This window comes from Durotheca rogersii, assembly GCF_024521655.1.
Source record: "Durotheca rogersii strain YMJ 92031201 chromosome Unknown GGS23scaffold_3, whole genome shotgun sequence".
In the NCBI taxonomy this organism is placed as follows: Eukaryota; Fungi; Ascomycota; class Sordariomycetes; order Xylariales; family Xylariaceae; genus Durotheca; species Durotheca rogersii.
The window spans coordinates 22,601-45,885 of record NW_026251234.1 but is presented as its reverse complement, the minus strand read 5'-3'; the positions used below and the strand labels follow the sequence as shown (position 1 = coordinate 45,885).

General features: G+C 51.7%; 8 protein-coding genes across 8 annotated transcripts; 6 read left to right on the top strand and 2 right to left on the bottom strand.

The window, feature by feature from the left end:
* The first annotated feature begins 1,169 nt into the window (after window positions 1-1,169).
* Window positions 1,170-3,286, top strand: GGS23DRAFT_550519 (uncharacterized protein). The gene is made up of 9 exons (XM_051515292.1): window positions 1,170-1,445; window positions 1,520-1,539; window positions 1,595-1,631; window positions 1,690-1,757; window positions 1,829-2,205; window positions 2,270-2,365; window positions 2,420-2,642; window positions 2,701-3,148; window positions 3,212-3,286. Exons 1-8 carry the CDS (start codon window positions 1,253-1,255, stop codon window positions 2,734-2,736), a joined length of 1,050 nt encoding a protein of 349 aa, XP_051375120.1. The 5' UTR covers window positions 1,170-1,252; the 3' UTR covers window positions 2,737-3,148; window positions 3,212-3,286.
* A 586-nt stretch (window positions 3,287-3,872) lies between these two features.
* On the bottom strand, window positions 3,873-4,823 carry GGS23DRAFT_550517 (uncharacterized protein). Its single transcript, XM_051515291.1, has 2 exons — window positions 4,389-4,823; window positions 3,873-4,326 (listed from the first exon to the last, which is right to left on the bottom strand). The coding sequence occupies exon 2, from the start codon at window positions 4,248-4,250 to the stop codon at window positions 3,960-3,962; it is 291 nt and encodes a 96-aa protein (XP_051375119.1). The 5' UTR covers window positions 4,251-4,326; window positions 4,389-4,823; the 3' UTR covers window positions 3,873-3,959.
* Window positions 4,824-5,110: 287 nt separating this feature from the next.
* Window positions 5,111-6,967, top strand: GGS23DRAFT_602766 (uncharacterized protein; the record flags this gene model as incomplete). Its single annotated transcript, XM_051519370.1, has 5 exons — window positions 5,111-5,859; window positions 5,890-6,007; window positions 6,044-6,393; window positions 6,460-6,694; window positions 6,734-6,967. 5 exons carry the CDS (start codon window positions 5,111-5,113, stop codon window positions 6,965-6,967), a joined length of 1,686 nt encoding a protein of 561 aa, XP_051375118.1.
* A 1,189-nt stretch (window positions 6,968-8,156) lies between these two features.
* GGS23DRAFT_614817 (major facilitator superfamily transporter) lies at window positions 8,157-10,324 on the top strand (the record flags this gene model as incomplete). The annotated part of the gene is made up of 2 exons (XM_051520680.1): window positions 8,157-8,888; window positions 8,996-10,324. Exons 1-2 carry the CDS (start codon window positions 8,502-8,504, stop codon window positions 10,322-10,324), a joined length of 1,716 nt encoding a protein of 571 aa, XP_051375117.1. The 5' UTR covers window positions 8,157-8,501.
* A 1,808-nt stretch (window positions 10,325-12,132) lies between these two features.
* On the top strand, window positions 12,133-14,181 carry GGS23DRAFT_269509 (ribosomal protein S5 domain 2-type protein). Its single transcript, XM_051512432.1, has 2 exons — window positions 12,133-12,885; window positions 12,951-14,181. The coding sequence occupies exons 1-2, from the start codon at window positions 12,254-12,256 to the stop codon at window positions 14,068-14,070; spliced, it is 1,752 nt and encodes a 583-aa protein (XP_051375116.1). The 5' UTR covers window positions 12,133-12,253; the 3' UTR covers window positions 14,071-14,181.
* Window positions 14,182-14,616: 435 nt separating this feature from the next.
* Window positions 14,617-15,477, bottom strand: GGS23DRAFT_269505 (uncharacterized protein). The gene has a single exon (XM_051512431.1). The coding sequence runs from the start codon at window positions 15,349-15,351 to the stop codon at window positions 14,761-14,763; it is 591 nt and encodes a 196-aa protein (XP_051375115.1). The 5' UTR covers window positions 15,352-15,477; the 3' UTR covers window positions 14,617-14,760.
* A 1,371-nt stretch (window positions 15,478-16,848) lies between these two features.
* Window positions 16,849-17,910, top strand: GGS23DRAFT_593157 (uncharacterized protein; the record flags this gene model as incomplete). The annotated part of the gene is made up of 5 exons (XM_051518002.1): window positions 16,849-16,949; window positions 17,049-17,244; window positions 17,381-17,536; window positions 17,620-17,709; window positions 17,800-17,910. 5 exons carry the CDS (start codon window positions 16,849-16,851, stop codon window positions 17,908-17,910), a joined length of 654 nt encoding a protein of 217 aa, XP_051375114.1.
* A 616-nt stretch (window positions 17,911-18,526) lies between these two features.
* On the top strand, window positions 18,527-18,784 carry GGS23DRAFT_593156 (uncharacterized protein; the record flags this gene model as incomplete). Its single annotated transcript, XM_051518001.1, has 2 exons — window positions 18,527-18,649; window positions 18,713-18,784. 2 exons carry the CDS (start codon window positions 18,527-18,529, stop codon window positions 18,782-18,784), a joined length of 195 nt encoding a protein of 64 aa, XP_051375113.1.
* Between the last annotated feature and the right edge of the window lie 4,501 nt (window positions 18,785-23,285).

The window sequence follows — 23,285 nt, the reverse complement described above, 5'->3', positions numbered from 1 at the left end:
GGCCGGACCAGGATACTAATGAGCAGAGTCCTATCATATTGTATATTCCGGACAACAAGAGACACCACCAGGCAAGCCTCAGGAGCCTGTGCTTTAGTACGTAAGCTGTGATTGGTCCTATGGCTTGGGCATTGCCGAAAAGGGAAAACACCATTTGTTGTTGCAAATCATCCCTCTTCAGGCTGGGCAGGTAGAGGTCTAGTTTTTTCCAGTTAAGCACCCGAATTCCCACGGCGTTGACCACACCAGCAACCTCGTGATCGGAACGCGGGCATCGAAATCGGTTAAGAACAGAAAGTTTTAAAATCTGTGTGATTCCCCGTCTCATAAGCCAGGCGATATTAGCATCGCCAATTTCAGTATGACCGATCTTAGACATGCTTATGGGTAGTGCTAGGGAACTTGGCGTGTCTCAGGGTTCCCTCAAACTTGAAAAGGCGAGACGAAAGAAAGAAAAGGTCAAGGCTTCGGATAGAGGATGCATAGCGAGGTTCTTGGGGGGCGGGCAGGCTTTTCAACAAGGTCCCTCGCAAAGGAAGGCCTTAAATAAAACCGAGAATCGAGACACGGGAACACTAGCTGCGGCAGAGGGATAATTCGAGTGGCAGCAACCCAAACTGCCGTAGATTAGACAACTAGACCCAATTCAAGTGGAAGATGGTCCAGATTGTTTTGCTGCGATTCATATGTTGCCGCTGCTGCCGACCACGCGTGTTAGTACTATCGCCTGATGAGTGGTAACCGGTGGCGGCCCAACTCTTCCGAGCAGCGCCGGGAAGGGTAGAAGGGTTGATGATACTGGGCATTTCTGCACCTGCACACGCCCACGGACTAGGCACATAGCAGGGCCCGCCGCATAGTTTTCTAGAGGAAGTCGAGGAGGAGCTGCGGGTCCAGCGTGTTTTACGTGCTTAACGGGTAAGGCGCGAACGTACCTACGTAGGTACCTAGGAATCCTCATAGTAACATATTAGCGCCCGGACATGTACATTTACTCAGCGGCTTTTAGAACAGGTACATCAGGTACCTGGGGGCCCAGGATAAGGGTACATCAATTAGGCAGCTACCTACTTCCCTCCTAATTTCATTGGGTGCCTCTCTATTATAAGTCACGACCGATGTAAATATGAGACCTTCCCCCTTCGTCCCCGATCTTATGTCGTCGTCCACGTCCCTCTGTTACCCCTCTCTATCTCTGCCATATTCCTCCTCTTCTTCTTTTCCCACTTCTCTTCTCCCGTGCGCCAATATCATGGCCTCTCAATCCGGCGGCGCTCTCCCGCCTCCACCAGGGGCCGAGTCCTACTTCGATGTCAACAACCCGGGCCAATGGCGTGGAAACGCTGCCATACACGTTCTCTGCCTCGCCATAGCCACCGTTTCCGTCATGATACGCCAGTGCGCGCGCATCTATATCACTGGGAGCCGGATGGGCATAGACGACTGTGCGCCAATTCTTCCGCATTTTGCTTAACTATGTCAACTTAGAGAGGCCGCTGACACGTGAATGCCTGTCCAGACCTCTCCATGGGATCTTACGTGGGTGCTTGTCCATCTCGAATACGGATTTCGTACGACTTACTGCGTTTCACAGCTCTTGACAGCAGTTTTCTCTAGGCTGATGCACAATGGTAAGGACGTGGTTCCGACGCCCGCCTGAGTGGCCGCGGCTAACGTTGAACTCACCAGCTTACTTGATGGGACTCGGCCGCCACGTACAGGACCTGCCACCCCGGTCACTTACGGAGAGCCTCAAGGTGAAGAATCGCAGCTACAATCGTATTCAAGGGCACTTGCCGGGCGTTGGCTAACACATCGTGCTCTACAGTACTCCGTCGTCGCATCGTTTGTATATATCGCGCTGTCGGCGGCCATCAAGCTCATGCTACTCTTTTTCTACCGTCGTAGCTTCTCGCCTCAGACAAAGAGGAGGCATCTCATAAATTTCGGCATCGCCTTTGTGGCCTGCTTGAGTACCACCCTTCTCCTGACCTCGGTGTTCAGCTGCGTACCAGTAGAACGCCAGTGGAACGTAACAATAGAGGGTTACTGCTTCAACCCGGATATTCTACCATATATCTCTGGCATTTCGGGCATCTTGACCGATCTTTATGTCCTCCTACTCCCCATCTCCCTTCTCCGCGGGTTGGGCGTGAACCTGAAACAGGAGATGGGACTGGTGGCCATTTTTGTATTGGGGCTGTTGTTAGTCATATCTACTCACCTCCTACACGGATACGGTGGCGAAAGGCTAACCCTTCCTCAAAAGCGCCTGCGTAGCTAGCTTGGTTCGATTGGCCATGACTCTAGCACTTCGAAGCAGCTTTGATGTTACCTGGGACATGTCAAGGGTCGATATATGGGAGTACGTTCTATCAGTAGAGAGCCGATAGTGTTCTAATAGCTGACACGGCCATAGGACTGTCCAGGTCACGCTTGGAATTGTATGTGCCTCTTTGGTAACGCTTCCGGCGCTCCTCAGTCGGCACTTCTCCGAGTCGGGAAAACCCCTTTCTCTACGGCTCTGTCTTTTCGATAACACAAACGATGACGGCGGAAAGGATCGCTACGGCGGTCCAGGTTACTACGATAAGGCGATTCTGGAACCTCGTCAAGTCGATAAACCTGTAATTGTTCTTACGGTATTCTCCAACCCTTCTTTGTATTATTTTTACCCGAACTAATCGGTGCTCTTTTAAGGATGTCGGAGGCGAGAAAATCCAGTATTTGGTATGAATGCCGCAACTTGTCCTTTTCCAGCAAGTGGGAATCTTAGCATGATGAGAGGCTACGGCTATGGAAGTCGACTCGAGGACGCCACTTTTGCCGTGCGAGCGCATATACACTGCGGGTGTCCTATGATCTAATACCACGCTGTCGCGCTGCCTAGACACAAGCCAAAACCGACCTCTCAATAATAAAAGGCACAGATTCCAAAATCGGGTCGTTTATTAGATCTCCCTTGCTCCCTCATACTGACATGTTGAATTTAAGCCGTCAGTCTACTTAGAGCTTATCGGCAGTTAAGTGATTATTAAGGCGCATCAGGCTTTTAAAAGTTAATCATGGTTAAGGCCTACGGTCATGGGGGTTTCTAACTACGGAATAGGGGGGTCGAGCATACTTGGGTATAGAGCAGACGACGTCGGTAAGAGAAGATTCTACCCGTTCATGAGATGAGTTTAACAGGGCCTTTCCTCAACTATTGAAGACATTCCGACTATGTTATGACGCGGCAATCTGAATTACTTACACCTACCAAGATCACATGCGCACTGGTCACTTTTACTTAGAGCTCTCTCAAGCGCTATTAATCACGGGGGGTCCTGAAGTCCCTCTCCCCCCTAATTTTCCTCCTATAGAGAGCGGCTGTCTATGACTCCCTGGTTAAGATGGTGGCAACTACGACGCCCAACAACACAGTATTGTCGAATATGCACCGTCGTATTATAAGTGTAGGTGGTTGGTTGTTAGAATAGGTATCTGCCTCCTACATATAGCCCACAGTTACCAATTGCTTACTTCCAGTTAGGTATTAAATGCCAATTGATTGCTTGGAATGTGCTAGGCGAGTTTATAGTATTGCTGTATGCCTCTGGTATGGGAGCCTTTCGGCCTAATGGGAGCTCACGAGCACGCCGGCAATAGCGATTTGGCCGCTCAAGCATCGCATTTAATAACACCTAGTTAATTAGGTATTAATACTCGCGACGAGATCTCCGGATAAATGAACGCAGGCAGAGCCGGACCTTCACTCTTAAGTAAAAACCCCAGTGTAAAGTCGAAATTAAATATCAATGATTAGTTATGTTTACGATCGTAAGAGCTTACTCAGAGCAATTGCATTGTCTGTATCTCCTCTAGAAATGTACGGACTATTGTTATCCTAGATCCAACCCTCTCGTCTTCATTGTAGTGATCATTGTATAGAACTGATCTGAATATACCATCATCCAACTCTATGTAGAAATACCATACTGGGAAATGTAGAGGTTGCCATCCGCATCTTTGTCAATGACAGGGAAGCTAGAATAGTCTACCCCCCTGCCTTCTCGACCGTGGTAAGGGCAAGGCTTGCAGACGACCCAGCCACGAACATTGGAGTCCTCTTCCGTTGGAATATAGTGTATCGTGGCGCCGCAGACCTTGATCTTTTTCCGGCAGCCCCTGGCGACACAGGGCCCCTGTTCATGAACCGAGTTCGTGTGGCCACAGACTCGGCAAGATCCGCTTAAAGACGAAGTTTTCATCGAGATCGAGGCCGAGAAATTGGGAATAAAGAGGATTTTGGAGTGTCCTAGAGAGCGAGGTGGTCTTATGATAGAGCTTATGTCGTCGTGTTAGCGCATGTCTTGTCACAACTCGAAGAGGATCGGGGGATAGAGTACCTATGCGAGGCAGAACAGCTAATGCTACTAATTCACGGGTTTCGAGCTTGTCTCTAGGTTTACGGTAATACCCATCACGTCGCGGAAACGGGCATATTTATACCTGTATATCTCGGTGCTGCGAGATGCCAAGCTAACCTGGATGAACCGAAATTCGCCAGTGACACGCCGATGTGTAATAAATCACATGTTGGCCTTTAGGCAAAGAACTCATTGCCAACCTCGACGGATAGTTGATGTTGGTCGCCACGTGAGGTGGCCCCCCCATTCGCCGGCGACGCCTGTACCAACGTGTAATAAGTCGCATGTTAGCCTTCAGGTAAGGAATTAATTCATTTCTAACCTCGACGGATAATCCATGTTAGTCGCTATGTGAGGTAGGTGCCCCATTCGCCGGTGCGGCTGTATCAATGTGTAATAAGTCGCATGTTGTCCTTCAGGCAAGGAATTCATTGCCAACTCAATGGATAATCGATGTTGGTCGCCATCTGAGGCGGGTGCCCCATCAGCCGGCTTTCTAGCGGCCAACAAGGCGGCTAGTGTACAGTGGGCCGTTAGCGGGTGGTTAGCTGGCGGCAGGCAGGCAGCAAGGGAATCACGGATTTGATCACGTGGCTCTACAAACGTCCTGGGCTGCCTTATTCTCTTTTAGAAAAGACGAGGGAATGCCCAGAAACCCCTTATCCTGTTTCCATCAGCGGCACCACCCATCTCTAAACGCCATGACTTTTTCTGAGTTAGAAGACGCTCTTCGACCGACCGATGACGCGTTCAAGGCATTCTACGAACGGGGTTACCGGACTTGGTACAAGTTATGGGCTGACGCCGTCGGCGATTGCACCCTCCCATCAACATGTCTGGAATGGGAGCACCGTTTCCCTCAGCATCCATTTCTTCCTGTCGGTCTGGATCCAGACAATTCCGGGCTTGTGACCGCAAAATCTACCTGGCTATCCTCTGAAGGGGATTGCAGTAACCCTCCATTCGAGCAGACCTTCCAGATGGCGGCAACAATCGGGAAACCAACATCAATCGTTCTTTCAGATGACCCGAATCTATCGCTCTTCGAATGGTTTGGCAAGGATGACGGCCATCTTGTGATCCTAATATTCGCCTGGGCATACGCCCTGTCCGCACGGTGGGCTGAGATCATCCCTCGAGCGTCTCGGATGGAATACACCACGAGTCAGGCCCCTTGGGCAGTCTACGCAGTCTCCGACGAAGCTGCCGACAATAGTAAACCTATGGTGGTTGAGCTGGGAAAGTTGACCGGCGAGGCAGCTCGATGGTGGGCAGCCGTCCTCGCGCCGGGGGAGGGCTGGAAGGTAGCCATACCTCATGAGCGATGGCGACTTCTTTCGCCCTGGAGCGTCACAAAGGAGTTCGGCAGCATCAACATTTTGCTAACTAGTTCTTCGAGCCATATGAGCTCCCATCCACCGACCCCGGCATCTTTTAGAATGGCATTGAAGTACATTGAGGAGTACTCCATACTTCACAGCGCTGACGCACAGAGCCGGGCAGCACTAGCCGCCGCACTACTTCTCCCCCTAGCCGCACTGGACAACAGAAAAGTACTACTTCATGCACCCCGAGGACTCTGCAGGCTACCAGCAGATGTAGAGGCACCCGAAGCTTCACTCTTCAAGGAACAGGACCTCTGCCAACTTGACAGACTCCTAACCCTAAGCATCAACGCTCACGGTATGAAAGCCATTCTAGGCAGTGTCTTTTACGAGCCTGGCATACCAGCCAACGCCTGCGGGGCATGGTTGCAAGGCACCATGGCGGTGCTGAAATCGAAAGGAACCGGCAACCTACACGTCTTGGCTCGCATGTTCTTTGATCGAAGTCCTCATATTTCGTATCTCTGGCTTGGAGGGATTATTACAGGTGCACACAGGCACTTCCTACGGCACATCTCCGGTCTCCTTGGCCTTAACAATATTGACCTTCAGGCGGGGGCTTGGACCGGTACCCTTTTGTCCTTCATTCAGGAACCGGTGTCTCTGGTACATCAAGGCTCAGCTTCGATCTCGAGAGCTGATGAATGCCGACTGATGTTTCTAAGCCAAGAACCGCCTCGAGATTTCCCTCCAATATACCCATATCCCCCCCTTGGAGATACGGATATCAGAGACACCGACCTTGGCGTCCAGCTTCACGCACATTGCCCGGGTAATCACGGTCTTCAGTTCTTGTCTGTCACATGGGATTGCGTTGGAGGCAGAAAGGACATACAAACAACAGGATCCACGTCTGTAGTGTCTAGGGATTACGTTATGGACAGCGAGCAGGATGAAGATGTAGTGGTTGAAGTGGACTATAGCTGGTTAGACCGAGAGAAAGATCTTTCAGAGGGAGTCACGAGAAATCTGTTCTCCTGGATGCGAGACATGGATGGGTTCGCTGTTGCAGAGCGAGACATCTATCGTCACGAATGGATTGACGCTTTTGACTCGGACGACGAGAGCGTTCACCCGGAGGGAGATGGTCGTTCGACAACGGGTCTGAACATGGATGCGCAGATGGGGCGTTGGATGGCAAGTACCCTGACCAGACGTTGCAACTCGATATAAAAAACCGAGAGGCAGGTCAGCTGGCGAAGGCAGTAATCTTGGACGGACCCCTTCTTCCGCCTTCCCATCTCGAAACTACTTTGGAGTGGTTGGATGAACATGATCTATGTGCTAGGGCACCTACGTTAGCATGTCCTTTGTACCGGAGCACCTGTGCTAGCACCTGCAGCGCTCTATCACAGATGCTATAGGACGGACAGCGTTCCAGCGCTCATCTAGTGCAGATAACGGTGCTGGCCGACGCCAAATCCTCTTCCGCCATTCGGGCTCCCATTTTGGGCTCCCTCCCGTTCTTGACTCTACTGGCATTTGACCACCCTACCAGTTTTGGCTTGACTATGGCAACTGACATCCCTCCAGACCTGAACCCTGCCCCCGGAGGAACTTCTTTCCCCCGACCGCCTCCGTCCTAGGAGGACCTTGGGACCGGCCGACTGGATCGTTTCTCTGAGCTGATGCATCAGCGCCGGTGGGGACTTCGAGAGTCACCGGATGTTTTCGGACTTCCCCCAGGTAGACCAGGGAATCCACTACTTGGCTTGGTGCCCACCAAACATCCAACCTGAGGTTACGTGTGTGTGTGTGTGGTGGTTCTGCTATGATAGCCAGCATAGAGAGCAGGACGCGGAAGCAGGTAGGCAGACTTACAGGTTCCCAGATCTTACCGGAAGCGTGTTGGAGGAGCCTACCGCGGCTGACCTTCTGCAACTCGCAACTGGGCTCGATTGTCCGGGACCAATAACTTGTACGGCCGCATATCCTTCCACATGCTCCGTGCTAGCAAGAGGTAGGGCACTATTAGGCACCGTTCGGCACCAAGCAACCCGGTTTATACGCCTTTAGTCAACCATGAGAAAGTGCAAAATACCGGGTTTGCTGTTTAAGGACGCTATCACTCGCAGGAAATCCTTCTACACGGCACCCAGCCCGAAAAATATGTTAACGTTGAGCCCGGCTGATATAATTGGGCCCCGTTTGGCTAGACCTGTGATGAACTCCACGGATGGAGAGGCCTTAGAGACTTAAAGCACAAGTGAAGGCTGCGGGATCGTCCGTATTTACCATCGCCGCCACTCTCCGCACACTGCCCAAGGCGTCACCACCAGCGCATTCGGCATTTATCGAGAAGTGCGTTAATTACACCCTAGTCGTCCTTCTCGGCTTATCCAGTTAGAAGGGACGGCTGGTCGAGTAGTAAGCCTGCTTATCAGTTGAACATGCAGATCGTCGCAGCTTTTGGCCGCTCTCGGCTCCGATGCCTTGGCCCCGACTGGGCACGGCCGATGGCGCACCTTATGCGCCTTAGCCGAGCTCGGCTACCCCCCCCCCTGATCACGGCATACGAAGGCCTATAACAAGTCGGGTCGGTTCCCCTTCGCATGAGACCCGTGGTGTAATATTTAATAATGGAAAATCTCGAGCGAACTAGATAACACTCACAGGTTAATCTTTTAGTCGCTACATCTTGTTGCTGCTTTCAGAAACAGCATTCTCTCCCTCCGGCTGGGCAGGTTTCTTAGAGCACGAACCGGCCATGTCGCAGGACTTGTCGATGAGCAGGAGCGGAGACGAAAAGAGACAAGGAACCCCGAATGATGTCATCAGGGGAGAAGAAGAAGGGAGGGAGAAGGAAGAAAGCAAGTCATCGCTAGAGAACGGCGACATCGACACGGTGCCGCCACCCGATAATACGGGAGCAGCGACTGCGGAACCCCCCAGCGAGCAGCCCGAAGCCGACGGGCAGCCGCCCATTTACTCTGTCTTCACGAGCCGCGAGAAGGCGGGTATTGTGCTCGGCGTTGCCGTCGCCGCCTTCTTCTCCCCGCTCACCGCCATGATCTACCTGCCGGCCATCAACGCGCTCGCCGATGAGTTCCACGTCTCGGTCAGCGACATCAACTTGACCATCACCACGTACATGGTACGCCGGAGCCTCTTCCCCTCCCTCCTTCCAACCCCCCACCACCCCCACGTGCTTGTGTCACCTACCTATCGGCGACACCGCCCGCTGACGCGCGCGACGGGCAGATCTTCCAGGGCCTGACGCCGATGCTGGTGGGGTCGTTCGCGGACAGCGCGGGGCGGCGGCCGGCGTACGGGGTGTGCGCGGCGGTGTACGTCGGGGCGAACGTAGGGTGCGCGCTGGCGCCGTCGTACGGGGCGCTGCTGGCGCTGCGCATGGTGCAGTCGGCGGGGTCGAGCGCGACGGTGGCGCTGTGCCAGGCGGTCGTCGCCGACGTGGCCACGGCCGCCGAGCGCGGCGCCTACGTCGGCTTCACCACGCTGCCCATCCTGCTCGCGCCCGCCCTCGGCCCCGTCCTCGGCGGCATCCTCGCCCAGCACGCCGGCTGGCGCGCCATCTTCTGGCTCCTCGCCGCCGCCGCCGCCGCCCTCGCTCTCGTCCTCGCCGCCGTCCTCCCCGAGACCTGCCGCGAGATCGTCGCCGACGGCTCCCGCCGCCCCCCGCCCGCTTACCGCACCCTCTGGCAGGTCGCGAGGGACGCGCGGGCACGCCGCCGCGCGGCGCGTAGGGACAATGCTTTGCCGCCTGCCCTCACCCCCGCGGACGCGCCGGCGCCGACGGCGCGGCCGGCGCGGCGCAAGTTCGACGCGCTGAAGTCGCTGACGATCCTGCTCGAGCGCGAGATCTTCCTCCTGCTGGCGTTCGGGAGCGTGGTGCTAGCGGGGTTCTACTGCGTGGTGACGGCGCTGCCGCCGCAGCTGGCGGCGGGGTACGGGTACGACGACACGACGGTGGGGCTTCTGTACCTGCCGATGGCGGGGGGCAGCGCGGCGGCGGCGCTGCTCAACGGGCGGCTGATGAACTGGAACTACCGGCGGCACTGCCGGCTGCGCGGGGTGGCGTACGACCGGCGGCGGCAGCAGGACCTGGCCGGGTTGCCGATCGAGCGGGCGCGGCTCGAGGTCGGCGCGCCGCTGCTGGGCGCGGCGGCGGCGGCGCTGCCGGCCTGGGGCTGGGCGCTCGAGCGCCGCGCGCACCCCGCCGCGCTGTGCGCCCTGCTCTTCCTGCTCGGCTGGGCCCTCGTCGGCTTCAACAACACCGCCAACGCGCTCCTCGTCGACGTCAACCCCGGCAGCGCCGGCGCCGCCACCGCCAGCGGCAACCTCGCGCGCTGCCTCGTCGGCGCCGCGGCAACCGCTGCCATCGGGCCCCTGATCGCCGCCGTCGGCGTCGGCTGGGCCTTCACCCTCCTCGCCGCCCTCTACGTCGCCGCGTCGCCGATGCTGTTCCTCGTCCTCCGGAACGGCGTCCGCTGGCGCGAGGAGAAGAGGCGCCGGGAGCTGGCGAGGGAGGAGAGGAGGGGGGGGAGTGGTTGTGGTGGTGGGACAGGGTAGACTGGTCGGTGGGGAATGGGTGGGGTAGTGGTGCTTGTTGTAGGTAGGTATATTATCCCGCCATGTTAAGTGTACTTGTCGAAATTGGGTATACCTGCCTATGAAGATGGGTTAGGCAGGGTATGACGCGTGTTATTTTCCACATGCTCTCTGTTTCGATATCCGGATCCAAGGAGCCTCCTTGCAAGTGCTGATTACGTTGTACTGACAGAACTGCAACTAGACTGCGGTGTATTTGGCGGGTGGCAGAGACTTTCGACTAGTAGGAGTCTACGTCATGTGAGTATTGTGGGTAATGCTGGCGTATCTTTAGATTTACAATCGTCAACCCGATCGCGTATAACTAATGGTTGCGCCGTCTTATTGCTGTGTGGGAATGTCTCCAGTGGCTTTTCCTCCTTCCTCGATACCTTTCTTCGGATTGTTGTATCCCAAATTAGGCACTTTCTCTACCTGGTATTAACAAGTGCACTCCTATTAGATTCATTCATAGGTATACCTAACATTGGGCTGTCCGGGATATGCCATGTTCTTCTCTGCCCATACCCAGCTACGGGTATTGGCGGAGACTTTCCTAACCTGGACAACGTGGAATGGTCCGCTGACTCTCCATCTGTGATCGGGAACACAACAGCATAGACTGGTTCCCCAATCTTTCTTGATCTTGCTCGCTCGCCCTAGCAGGCACCGGAGTCTCGGATACGAGGGGAACTGGATTCCATGCTAGTTGTGGTTGTGATCGCACCCGAGTCTAGACTGGATTCATCGTTGCCGCCTCCCATCTGGCACCACCCGGACAACCTGATGGCTTCGCTGGCTCCCGCGTTACACGACGGAGTGGGTACTCGGGTACCTTAGGCAGATGCACAGATCGGTACATAGGTACACGTACCTGGGTACCGAATATACCTAGGTGCTAGTGTACCGGGGGATCCACCGTACACCCCTCCGGCCTGACATCATCGCCGCCGCGGAGAAGATCTCCTTCTGGGGTCACCAGTTTCTAGAACTCCATCCCTCCATTGCCGTCTGCTATTCGACGGCGTCGATCTGCGAGCTCTTGGCCGGCGCCGCAATGCGCGCCCTCCTTTTTTTCTTCTTGTTTCGTCCGATTCCTATCACCCTATGGGTCGTCCGTTGTCGCTCTCCCTTTCCCGTCCTTGGAACTTGGTTGGATATGCTGTACCACGCCTAGGTTCAAACCCCTCTCGTAGCGCGAGCGCCCCTCTCCTAGGGGGTATTAGGTGCGGAGGTACGCAGAGGGAGGTACGCAGAGGGAGCAGGTACCTACCCGGCTGTGCCGTGTGCTGTTGCTTATACCTATAGGTACCTGGGTACATACGTGCCTGCGCGCCGGATAGCGGATGGCGGCGAATTGCTCGGAGCGGCTGGTCGCGGGGTATTCTCAACCCGGGCCAAGGTGGGCAGGTACCTCATGACGATCATGAAAACGGACCTGGACAGGGACGCGTTTGCCATCTTGTGACCTCTTCCCCTTTTTTCCCCTTCTCTTCCTCTCTCATTCTCACTCTCTCTCTTCTGCCCTTAAAACCTCCCGACTTCCCGGTTGGTGAGCTGTGTTTACGGGAGACCACCCATCATACATACCTAGAAAACTGTTGCCGTATGCGAGGATCGCAATCACCGTCACCGTCGTCATCCACCACCTCACTACGTCAAAATTAAGTCGTTAGTATTCCCCAATCTACGAAGCTAGACGACAACAAAACGCACCCCCCCCCAATCCGAAGCGCAACCGACAGCGGGGTACGTGTTCGTATCGAGCGCCGCACAGCATACCTCTGAATCACCGTCGTCGGATTGCCTCCGCGCACCCCCGCGCAGAGGGTGTGAAGCTTCCTATCTTCCTGTCTTTACTTCCCCCTCTTCCCTTTTCTGCCTCTCTCACTTTCGCCCAACTTCGACAGAATGTCGGGCCCCGTATCTACCGTCGCTGCGCTGCAGGACATCTACACCCCACAGGCCTTGGCCGAGCAGAGTTTGCGGTGGGAGTCGCTGCTCGACAAGTTCCAGGCCCTCTATGGCGCTCCCGCCCAGTTCGTCGCGCGGTCGCCTGGTCGCGTGAACATCATCGGCGAGCATATCGACTATTCCCTCTACTCCGTGCTGCCTATGGCTATGACTTCCGACGTCATCATCGCCGTCTCTACCGATCTAGAACCTATCAAGGAGGGGACCTACAAGATCAAGATCGCCAATGTCGCAAACGAGACCTTCCCCACTCGCGAGTTCGACATCCCCTATTCCGACGTCGAGATCGACGCCACCAAGGCCGAATGGACCAATTACTTCAAGTCCGGCCTGAGGGGCGCCCTCCAGCTGCTGAGGAAAAAGTACGGCGCCGATTTCAAACCCAAGAGCATGCAGGTCTTGATGGACGGCACCGTGCCCGTCGGCGGCGGCCTCAGCTCTAGCGCCGCGTTCGTGAGCGCCAGCGCCTTGGCCGTCATGGTCGCCAACGGCGAGCGCGACGTCGACAAGCAGGCGTTGACCGAGGTCGCCATTGTGAGCGAAAGGGCAGTCGGTGTTAACTCGGGCGGGTAAGTTTACCGTCAATCGAGATGCGCACATTTATCGATACCTACTGACGCCAACCTATCTGTAGCATGGACCAATCTGCTTCCGTCTTCTCCGAACGGGGGTCGGCTCTCCTGGTCTCTTTCGTCCCGTGCCTCTCGGCGCGACCGGTCTCCTTCCCCGAAACGGACCCCGAGCTCTGCTTTATGGTCGCTCAATCATTCGTCACCTCTAACAAGCAAGAGACCGGACCGATCCACTACAACCTTCGCGTCGTCGAATGCAGCCTGGCGGCCGCCTACTTGAACGCTAAGCTCTGCGCTAAGGGGACGGAACTGCCCAAGGATGCCGGCCCGCTCGGCGTATCTCTTCGCGGATTCCACGACAACTACTTTAAGGGTAGCTCACTTTCCATGCAGGAGCAACTCAACGAGCTAGTCGACCTAACCAAGGCCACGCTGACCCAGGAGGAGGGGTACACGCTAGAGGAGGTGGCGGCGGGCAGCGGCATCCCGGTCGAAGAGCTGCGGGCGCGCTTCCTGTCGAGCTTCCCGGTACGCGCAGAGCGGTACAAGCTGCGGCAGCGGGCGCTGCATGTATTCACCGAGGCATGGCGCGTGCTGCAGTTCCTGTTCATGCTCGAGCACCCAGAGGAGTTCCCAGATGAGGTCCCAGGCAAGGCCCCAGGAGAGAACCCAGACGAGAACCTGGGCGAGGACCCAAGCGAGGTCTCGGGCGAGGACTCAGAGGAGGACTCAGCTGAGGACTCAGCTGAGGACTCGGACGAGGGCTCAGGCGAGGACCTAGGCGAGAGACCAGGCGGGGGCTCAGGAGAGGGACCAGGCGAGGGCTCGGACGAGGAGGAGTACGTGATGAGGTACAACGACAAGCTCGGCGCGCTGCTCAATGAGACGCAGGACTCGTGCCGGGACCTGTACGAGTGCAGCTGCCCGGAGCTCGACGAGATTTGCACGATCGCGCGCGCCGCCGGCAGCTACGGCAGCCGCCTGACGGGCGCCGGCTGGGGCGGCTGCACCGTCCACCTCGTATCGGTCGACAAGGTCGACGATATCAGGAGCGCGCTTCTCGAGGACTACTACGCCAAGCGCCACCTCAACGTGCGCGGTCTCGAGGACGCAATCGTCGTCAGCCGGCCGATGAACGGAAGCGCGGTGTACGTGGTCAAAGACGGAAAGATCCAGGTGTAGATAGGCGAATAGAGGAGAGGGGAGGGGACCAGATGGTATCTATATATAGGTGGCCCCTTGTAAGTAACCTATCATGAGGTGTGTAATGTAAAGATGTGTGAAGTAGATGCTGTCTCGTATAATGCCACGTGCTTGCCTGCATTGTACTGCTAAGAGTTGCAGAATTGTGAATATGAGGTGCTTACCCGGGCCCTGACGACGGGGATCCCGGTGCCTCGATGGATGTTTCCGCCGTTTCCAAGCCCGGCGCTTAACGGCCTTCTCGAGGAGACACTAACTGCATGTCTCCGGCTTCGTCCGATTATTCACACTATCAAGATGGCCCGATCCGAGGAACTAAAGAAGAAAAAAGAGTCGGCAACACGCCGCCGTATTACTTATCCCGAGTATCTAATTAATTAATTACCCCGAGCCCAGCCACCCCAGTTCCGACGCGTCCCAGCGCTTGGGTTGCGCGGGGTGGTCCCCTTTCCCCCCCGGCTCCCGCCACCACCGCATCCGGGAGCCCCGTCTGTTCTTCGTACATTACGTGCCTCGTTATTAGTTCCTCTCGTATCGCATCGTATCGTGTCCAATCGCGTAGCTCCTGCTTCCCCCGCGCGGCAGTTTGCGCCGCGGGGCGTCCGGTCGGCCCCGAGTGTAGTCGTACAAATTCGCTCCCGCGTCGCCGAGACAGGCGGCACGCGCGCCTCAGGGCCCCCGCGCGAAGCGCCGCGCCGCCGCCGCCGCCGCCGTGCCGTTCCACGCCGGGTACGACGTGTGCCAGGAGCCGCCGTCGGAGGTGGTCACGTTCGCGGCCGAGGTCGGCGGGGGCGCGGGTGTGGTGGTGGTGGTGGTGGTCGCCGTCGTCGTCGTCGGTGGGGCGGCGGTCTGCGCGGGCGTGGAGGGCGCGCGGGTGCTCGACGTCGACGTCGGATACGCCACGGTCGAGGTGGGCTCGTCGCCGTCCCCGGTCACGGTGGTGGTCACGACGCGGGTCGTCGCGACGGTGCGCGTGGCCGGGCCCGCGGTGACGACCACGGTGTCGGTGACGGGCGGGTGCACGACGGTCCTCGTGCTCGGCGCCGCGGTCGCGGTCGCGGTCGCGGTCACGACGACGGTCGCCGTCCGCCCCGCGTCCGAGTCGCCCCCGCTCCCGTCGATCGGGACCACCGAGTACGTGGCGCGCGGCGCGAGGGCGCGCGGTGGCGCGGCGGCGAAGGGCAGCGCCGACACGGGCACGCTGCTGCTCCACGCGGACAGCAGGACGAGGAGGAGCGGGGTCGGGAGGTTGAGATGCATGGTTAGTTGGGGGAGTGGCTACGACGCCGGAGGTGGATGAAGAGAGATGGAGAGAGAAAGGGAGAGAGAGGGTTAGGTGAGAGGCGGCGCGCGGCTGAGGGCGGTTGGGGATGCGCGCTTAGGCTGGTTGTTGCTTGGAATGGAGGCGAGAGGGGAAACGTGAGAGAGGAGGAGAGAGGACGTAGGACGTGCGGTGGCACGCGAGGGCCTTTTATTGCGGGCGCCCATGGCAGCTGGCAGAGGATATTCGGATGGTTGGGGAGTGGGTGGTGTTTTCGAAGCGCGCAGGATCTTTCTGGGCCTGGCCTTGCGCTGCCTATCCAATGGGGGATTGGTTGGGCGTCGGGAACAATGGGATTGAAGCTCTCCATGGGGGAGCTTTTGGAGGGGGCTGGTCGGTGACAAGAGATGATATGACAGGGCTACGTAGCAGGCCGGCAGGTTCTCGGGTCGCAGGGAATATCATTGGTCAGTGGCGCTTCCCAGCCACTGGGAATTGTCTGTTTCGGGAAGGGCGCCACACCCGAACTGCCATGTACCCATCAACGCGGTCCACTGTGGACAGGTACCGGGTAGGTACCCAGGTACACTCAACCCCAGTTCTTTGGTCAATACCCTACCTGCACCTTCCCACTTTCCCCCTGCATACGTATGCAGGCTGTCACAATCGCGGTTTCCTAACAGATATACTGTCTCTTCATAACTTTCCCGCAAACGCAAATACACGGGTGCTACATAGCGCACCTTTTAATTGCACTAATTGGTTAATGACATTACAGTAGGTATCTAGATAGCCCGTTCGCACCACTTAGGTACTGGAAAGCCAGACTTTGCAGCTATCACAGGACAACATCGAGTATTACCTCATCATCAAGGAGGACATCCAACGCCAAAAGACACAGTACTGCCACCCTGATATGCATCAGCCAGAGTTGTCGTGAAGCCCCGTCGATGGCACACCAATTTCACAGCAAGTGATGTACCTACATTCTTGACAACGCTATGCCACGGCTTCATCGCAAGTTTATTAATTCCTTCTCGTATCCCTATAGCTACCTGGCAGTTGACCTAACCCCAGGAGACATTATCTACTTAACCCGAAGGATGCACCTAACCTAACTTCTCTGGACGGGAAGGAACCAAGCTTAGAAGGGCAGCCTAATACTCGCCGCCTTCCCTTCCCTCACTTAGTACACAGAAAGGTGCGAGGCAAGCAAGGCTTTTCTGCTGCTCTTCTGCTCTCCGCTTCGGCTTGCCTTTCCACACCTCCAACTTACTCGTAGTCCGCCAGCCCATCTCTCTACCTATACTCTCCCGCCCTCTCTCTACCTAGGTATAATTTCCCACCATCAATTGACTGGTGGCTAGGCTCTGCCTCCCCTCCTCTCCCCAGTAGAGAGCCCTGGGCTTCTAGGCTTCTTAGTAGAGGGCCTTAGACTTCTTATTACTGCCCTGGTTGTCGCAAACTAATACACTACCCTGCTCTCCCTTCTCTCCATGGCTGAGAACCCGCCCTCCGCCGGGGACACCGACCCCGATCCCGAGGCGGCCGATCCCCTGCAACTAACACCGCAGAGCGTCACACAAGCGGTAGAGCGGTTTGCGAGCAAGATCTTCAGAGATTAGGTGTCGTTGAAGATCATCGTCGAAAGACGCGAGACGATAAAAAAGCGCCGGACCGCCAAATCGAGGAACAGGAGGAAGGCCATATTGCTGAGTGTCTGGGGTGGTATCCCTGAATTCCATCGTCCTGACCTTCTGGTGCGCCACTCCCAACTCATAACCCCGAATTATCCATGGCAGGACGGAGAAGAGGACTCGTTGAAGCCCCCCTATATAAACCTCGAGGACATGTGCAAGGTGGAGCCCCTCCTCCTGATGCTTAATTCCCGGGTACGAAACACCCCTGGCATCTTTGTCCGCACCGATCTTTCTCCCCCCCCCTTCGCCCTACGTAGTGGGTTGACGGCTCTCAGGAATCTCCCACGCCATTGTATGATGTTCGGAGTCGACTGCACCACAACGTCAGGCTACAGTCGGCTCTATTCCTAAGACGAGGACGAATGCGCAGAGGTGGGATAAGACTGGCAGAGACTACTCTCCCGGCGAAGGCCTCTGGGTCCTCGAGGTTCAGGCATTCCGTTACGAGTTTCTCCGAATGTGCTGCGAAGATATCCTACACGATGTTGGGCAAGAAGACTTAACGGACCAGAGTCTACCCGCCCAACCTAAGTCCCCCCTTGGTTTCGTCAGGTGTCCGACCTCTAGGCTGAGTCTCTTGTCATCTCATCGTACGAGGCTCTGTACAAGGCCCCCGAAAAGGCCAACTTCGACCGCCTAGAGTATCTTGTTCGGGCGGTAAGGACAAATGCGGCAGATTCTCTCCATTTCGTGAGGGTAAATCCCGGTTAACTTGCCACCATTCTCAACGACACTCGTGACCACCAGGTTGAGCGCCTACTTGACAAGGACAGCCAGCCGACACTAAGTTTCGGGATACCGCAAGACGACCTGCTTTGGGGGGCGGTTATCCGCAACACCGTTTTAAAGGCAATTTAAACGACCAACACATTGAACGGTCTATATGACCAGATCTACCGCTTACGTCGCTAGTTATACCACGCCGGCAAGGTTTCGCCTGAGGACGATCTACCGCCGGACCTGGCCTACTCGTTCTATATGACCAGGTACCTTACCGAATCGTCTCTAGAAAGACTGCTGTGGGGTAATTCTCTTCTCATGTCTGCTTGCGCCTCGCTACCCTTATCCGACTATTTCTACCGCGGCTTGTTAACTCGGCCTGCCGTAAGTGTTCTTCGCTGCAAGGATCACGTGATCCCCAAAGGCGCAGCTCTCCTGGTACGGTAACTCGGAGCTTTTTCGGATCCGCGTATACGATTTCTACTTGGCCGCAGGATATACCTTCTTGAGATAGAGCTGCTCATGTAGCGGGACCCCTCGGCCAAAGAGTTCATGACGCAAATGATTGCCGATTGGTTAGGAGTCCTCGGGGTCTTTTGAGAATGTCTCTGCATTCTCGATAATCATCAGCCCTGGGCGGCAGTCCACCAGAGTTACTTCCGTCGTCATTGAGACGAATTTGTGGTGAGGCTCAAGGGGGGGGGACAATTATATAGATAGCCTGAGCCTAGTAAATATTGGTTTATGGGCCGCAATGGCTCCTATCGCACGCACCGCGGACGACAGGTTCTACTACCCCATAGGCAAGCCCCCTAGCAAGGAGACCATCGAGGCGATGTGCCGGGCGGAGTCCAACCTCGAGGAACTCTGGGAAAATGTTGGCAGACTCCTAGAACAAGGGGGGAGGGTGCCAGACAATATTGACATGATTCTATCTGAGAGCGCCCAGGTGACAGGGTCGTGGGAGAGGGGTGGAGCGGAGCGGCCCCCTACGGCAGAGAAGAAACAGTAGGCAAAGCAAGACGTCGAGTCGTCCAAGGAGGAGGAGGGCATTCCCAGAGGGGTAAGAAGAAGAAGATAATAAAGAAGAAGGAAGAGATAGCCGAGGATAAACCGAAAGAAGAGGAGTAAGAGATGGAAGAGGTAAATAAGGAGATGGAGAATATGGAGAACGAGATAGAAAAAAAGAGGGGCGGTGACAAAGAGGGAAAGAAACGGGGTAAGGCTGATATAAAGGGAGAATAAGAGGTGGAGGTAAAGGCTAAAGAAAGAGAGGTGATGGAGGATAATATTAATAATGAAGGGAAGGACGGGAACCTAGGATAAAAGGGGAAGAAAATGAGGAGGTGAGAGGGCATAAGGCAGAGGAAGGTGAGAAGGAGAGATAAAAAGCAGTCGAGAAAAAGGAAGGCAGAAGATGATGAGAATTAGGAGGGAGGGGTTCGGGAAGAGTATAGAGAGGTGTAGAAAGAAGACGAAAAGGAAGAAGCTAGGGAGATGTAAGCCGCTACCTCCCCTCCCCCCCGGCCACCGCTGCTCCTATCCCTACCGCCGGCTAGACGTAGGAATCGGAAGCGGGAAACGACTTCGATTCTGATTTTCCGGAGTCTTAGCGCCCCCCGCCGCCCCCTCCTTCCGACGATAGCTTACGGTGCACCATTAGTGCGTATCCGATAAAACGATTTTCGGAATTTCGGAATTTCGATTCCCCCCCCCTAAAAAATAAGGCTACTATTATAAGGCTATAATAAAAATTCTACCCCTCTTTTAAATTAAATTAAGCTTTTATTAAAGTATTAATATGGTTCGTCCGAGGTCTTCGATTAATAATTTTAAGTAGGAGATTATTAATTGCTAGTTAGTTAGTAAATCGATTAATTTTATTTATACCTACTTAACTAGCTATATTAATATAACTCGTCGTATATTAGAAAGAAGATTAAAAGAGTAGGAACTATATCGACGGCCTCGGACGATTATTACTAATGAAGTTATCTAATTAATTCGATACTTTATCTTTTATTATAGATATAAGGATGCTTTTATTATACGAGACCTATATCGAAATGATATTAAATTAAGTCCGCGAGGATTATAGATTATACGACTAAAGTATGGTATAAAACGACGATACCGTACCGACGAAGAGAGGGATATTATATTATAATAGGCCCGAAAGTTTATCTAAAACCATACTACCTATAATACTTCGATAAAGAATTATAAACGGTTATACTTCTATAAGTTTATACGATCCTAAGCCGGTATCCTTATAAGAAAGAACCGTATTTATAGGATATATAAAGAACTATATCCCGACTAAGTTAACTACCGACGCTATATTAATTAAACCTTTCGTATAGACTTTAAGGTTCCCGGTTTAAATTAATTATAGTCCTTAGATAGCTATGTTAAGTTAATAGACTTTGGATTTTAGGTATGCCCTCGTACGTATTAAATATATTTAACCTAACTTTAATTTTAGATATATATATATATAAATGCATATTTTCGTCTTATTATCTAGATATATATTAAACGTTTTATAACTACGGTTATTAGTATATTAAAGTAATACCTACGTACGATTATTACTAGCGAAATTCGGCTATGCTTTACTCGCGCCGATTATGGTATCGAAATATTACTTTTTACCGGTGCCTAAGCTACTTTAACTAAAGCTAGTAAAACTATAATCCCGTACGAAGATAAAGAAGGTATTTAACGGTTTTATCGATAAGGAAATCGTTTATCTTTAGTATATATATAAGGGCCTAGTATTTATAATATTAAAATCGAGTCCTAGTTTCGGCGATTCCGTAAAGGTAGTACTAATAAATAAATTATAAGTTATATTTATATATCTCTTCGTCCGAAGTTAATATATACTTAGGCATTTAAAATAAAACTTATTAATAATGATTTATTTATTTCGTCCGACCTTATCGACCTTATTACGGTATATATAATCTATGGCCTAATACTTTAGAGAGAATTCGTAGAGTTTATTAAAGTATGAAATAGCTATTAAATTCGAGCGCAGAAGAACCGATTATACGTACGACTAGGTATTCCATATAACCTCTATAATATAAATAAGGTTCCGAATTATAGAATCCCTATTAAATAAGGCTCGGCTACGTACGAAGCCGTATAGGTTATATATATACCTTTAAAGGATATCGAGATCGATAAATTTATAACGGTAGAGACTATGGAATAATATAAAGCTATATTAAATAAATTAAGTTTCGATAGATAGCTTCGGACGGAAGAGGATATAATTCGGCTATATTTAAAAACCTATATCCGGCTTCGAGAACGCGTACGAGCCTATATATTATTTAGTATCGAGCCTTATCTTTAACTTATTAAACCTCCTATAGGTAGTATAGAACTCTATATAAGTTAAAGTCTTTATTCATACGACCTCTCTAATAATAATTAGGTTTCTTTACTTTAATTACTTTAATAAAACCATCCATTATTTACGGACGATAATTTACGTAGAGATATAATACCATCGACTATTCTTTAATAAGTTTCGTAAATATAAAATAAGGATATAAATAAAAAGGAGTTATAATTATATCAAATAGAAATAATAAAAATAAATAAATGAAATACTTTAAACCTCGTTTAACTATTAATACCCTTATAAGTTACTTTCTAAATACCCTACGAGTATTAAATGCTAGACCATTATCGTACGTATACCTACTAGATATAAACTAAGGCATATCCTTTTACTTCTTCTTTTACTTCTCCTTTTGCTTTTCCTTCTACTTTTCTCTTTATTTCTCTTTTTCCTTTTTCTTTTACCTTTCCCGTGCTTAGTTTTTATATTCCTAAGCTATATCCTCTATAAAGGGTATATCTAATTCGCTATTAAAGCTAAGGAGCTATGGTCGGGATTTCTTAGTTATACGAAGCGTCGGAATAGAATTTATTCTTAGACGTTTAGAGTTAGATAAAGTAATTAACTTTCGAGTTAGGGATTCTTATCGTTACTACTACTAAAATACCTCGTCTTTAAATTCGTTCTTATATCTATCGTCCGCTTCGTCGCTTTATTCTTCGTCGCTTTACCTTCCGTCTTTAGATCCTTCTTCTTCGACGTACGAAGAGAATAATTCTATGAAATTCGTAACAGTAATAATAAATAATCGATTAGATTTTTTCATCTTAATCTTTATACCATTACTTACGGTAAGGGATTATACGATAATAAAGTCTTCGTTAGATCGTTTTACCGTAGCTTTTCGTTTTATTTTAGGTACCGTACGACCGCTTTTAATCTCTAAAAAACGTAAGGGCGGGTAGAAGTAAAGAGCGATAGGAATTCGTTTATATTCTATCGATAGAAATAAGGCTATCGGCGAATAAAAGAGGTCTCGAATCGTCCGAATAGGGCCGCTAAGAAATGGGAGATTTACTAGTCCTTTCTTAGTATAACTCCGAGCTAGTATGAATTTCCATTACTCTTTAAATACTTAAGGAATCGGTTCTTTATTTAAGTACGGTCGTATAAAGTATCGGACCTAATGTTCTTTAGTTTAATCGGGGCTATCTCGAGAATAAAAAACGGAAAGTTCGATAGATTTTAAATAGAAATATTAATATAAGATAATATAAAAATAAAAACTTTTTTTAATACGTACGAATAAATCGGACTTTAAACGTCTCGGGCCATCCGTATTTATTATTTTATATCTAGATAATCTAGATTTCCATCTTTAAAGAGATAGTATATTTATTATTAAATCCTAATTTCCTATATCTTTTCGCCGCTTTAACGAGGTCTTATATAAACCTTCGTACGTTATTAGAAATATTCTTTATAAGATTCTATAATCGGTCGCGAGAATGCTATTAGCTTATCGGACGAGGTATAAGAAAACCTAAAAGCGAATTACTAGTTTATCGGTATTTCTAGATATTAATTATTTAGGTAGCTATATTAAACTACGTACGATATAAAGAGGACGTAGATATATTCGAATTCGTATTTCTAAGTCTATTATTTTCGAAAGGATCGTATTTAAAGAGATCTTCGACTTTATTATTAATAATAATAAGGATAGGCTAATGATATCTATAGAATAAATACCTCGTTCCTTTAAATAATTAGCGGATTTAAAAATGCGTACGAAGAGGCCGACTATCTTAATAAGATTAAGGACATATAGCCTCTTAAATATATATTCGTATCGCGTACGATAATCTATAAATAAAATATCGGTATATAAAGAGAAGAGGTATTTTTTAAATGAGAAATAAGGAGAGATAGAGTTTTACTTACGCCATATTAAGAAATAAGTATAGCGTAGAATTATCTATACTAAGCTATATTTATTCTAGAAACTTAAGATATACGAGAGCGGTAAGACTAGGTAGAAATATTTAATAAATAATATAATAAAATTATCGTACGTATATTAATCGGGGCGAATCCTCGGGACCGTTATTTTATATAAAGTACTATATAGCGTAATTCTAGAACTTATAATAAG

Coding starts and splice junctions, on each gene's coding strand:
- GGS23DRAFT_269509 (XM_051512432.1), top strand. CDS start 12,254: ATGTCGGGCCCCGTATCTACCGTCGCTGCGCTGCAGGACATCTACACC. Junction 12,886..12,950: donor GTCGGTGTTAACTCGGGCGG/GTAAGTTTACCG, acceptor ACCTATCTGTAG/CATGGACCAATCTGCTTCCG.
- GGS23DRAFT_269505 (XM_051512431.1), bottom strand. CDS start 15,351: ATGCATCTCAACCTCCCGACCCCGCTCCTCCTCGTCCTGCTGTCCGCG.
- GGS23DRAFT_550517 (XM_051515291.1), bottom strand. CDS start 4,250: ATGAAAACTTCGTCTTTAAGCGGATCTTGCCGAGTCTGTGGCCACACG.
- GGS23DRAFT_550519 (XM_051515292.1), top strand. CDS start 1,253: ATGGCCTCTCAATCCGGCGGCGCTCTCCCGCCTCCACCAGGGGCCGAG. Junction 1,632..1,689: donor CTCTAGGCTGATGCACAATG/GTAAGGACGTGG, acceptor TGAACTCACCAG/CTTACTTGATGGGACTCGGC. Junction 2,643..2,700: donor AACCTGTAATTGTTCTTACG/GTATTCTCCAAC, acceptor TGCTCTTTTAAG/GATGTCGGAGGCGAGAAAAT.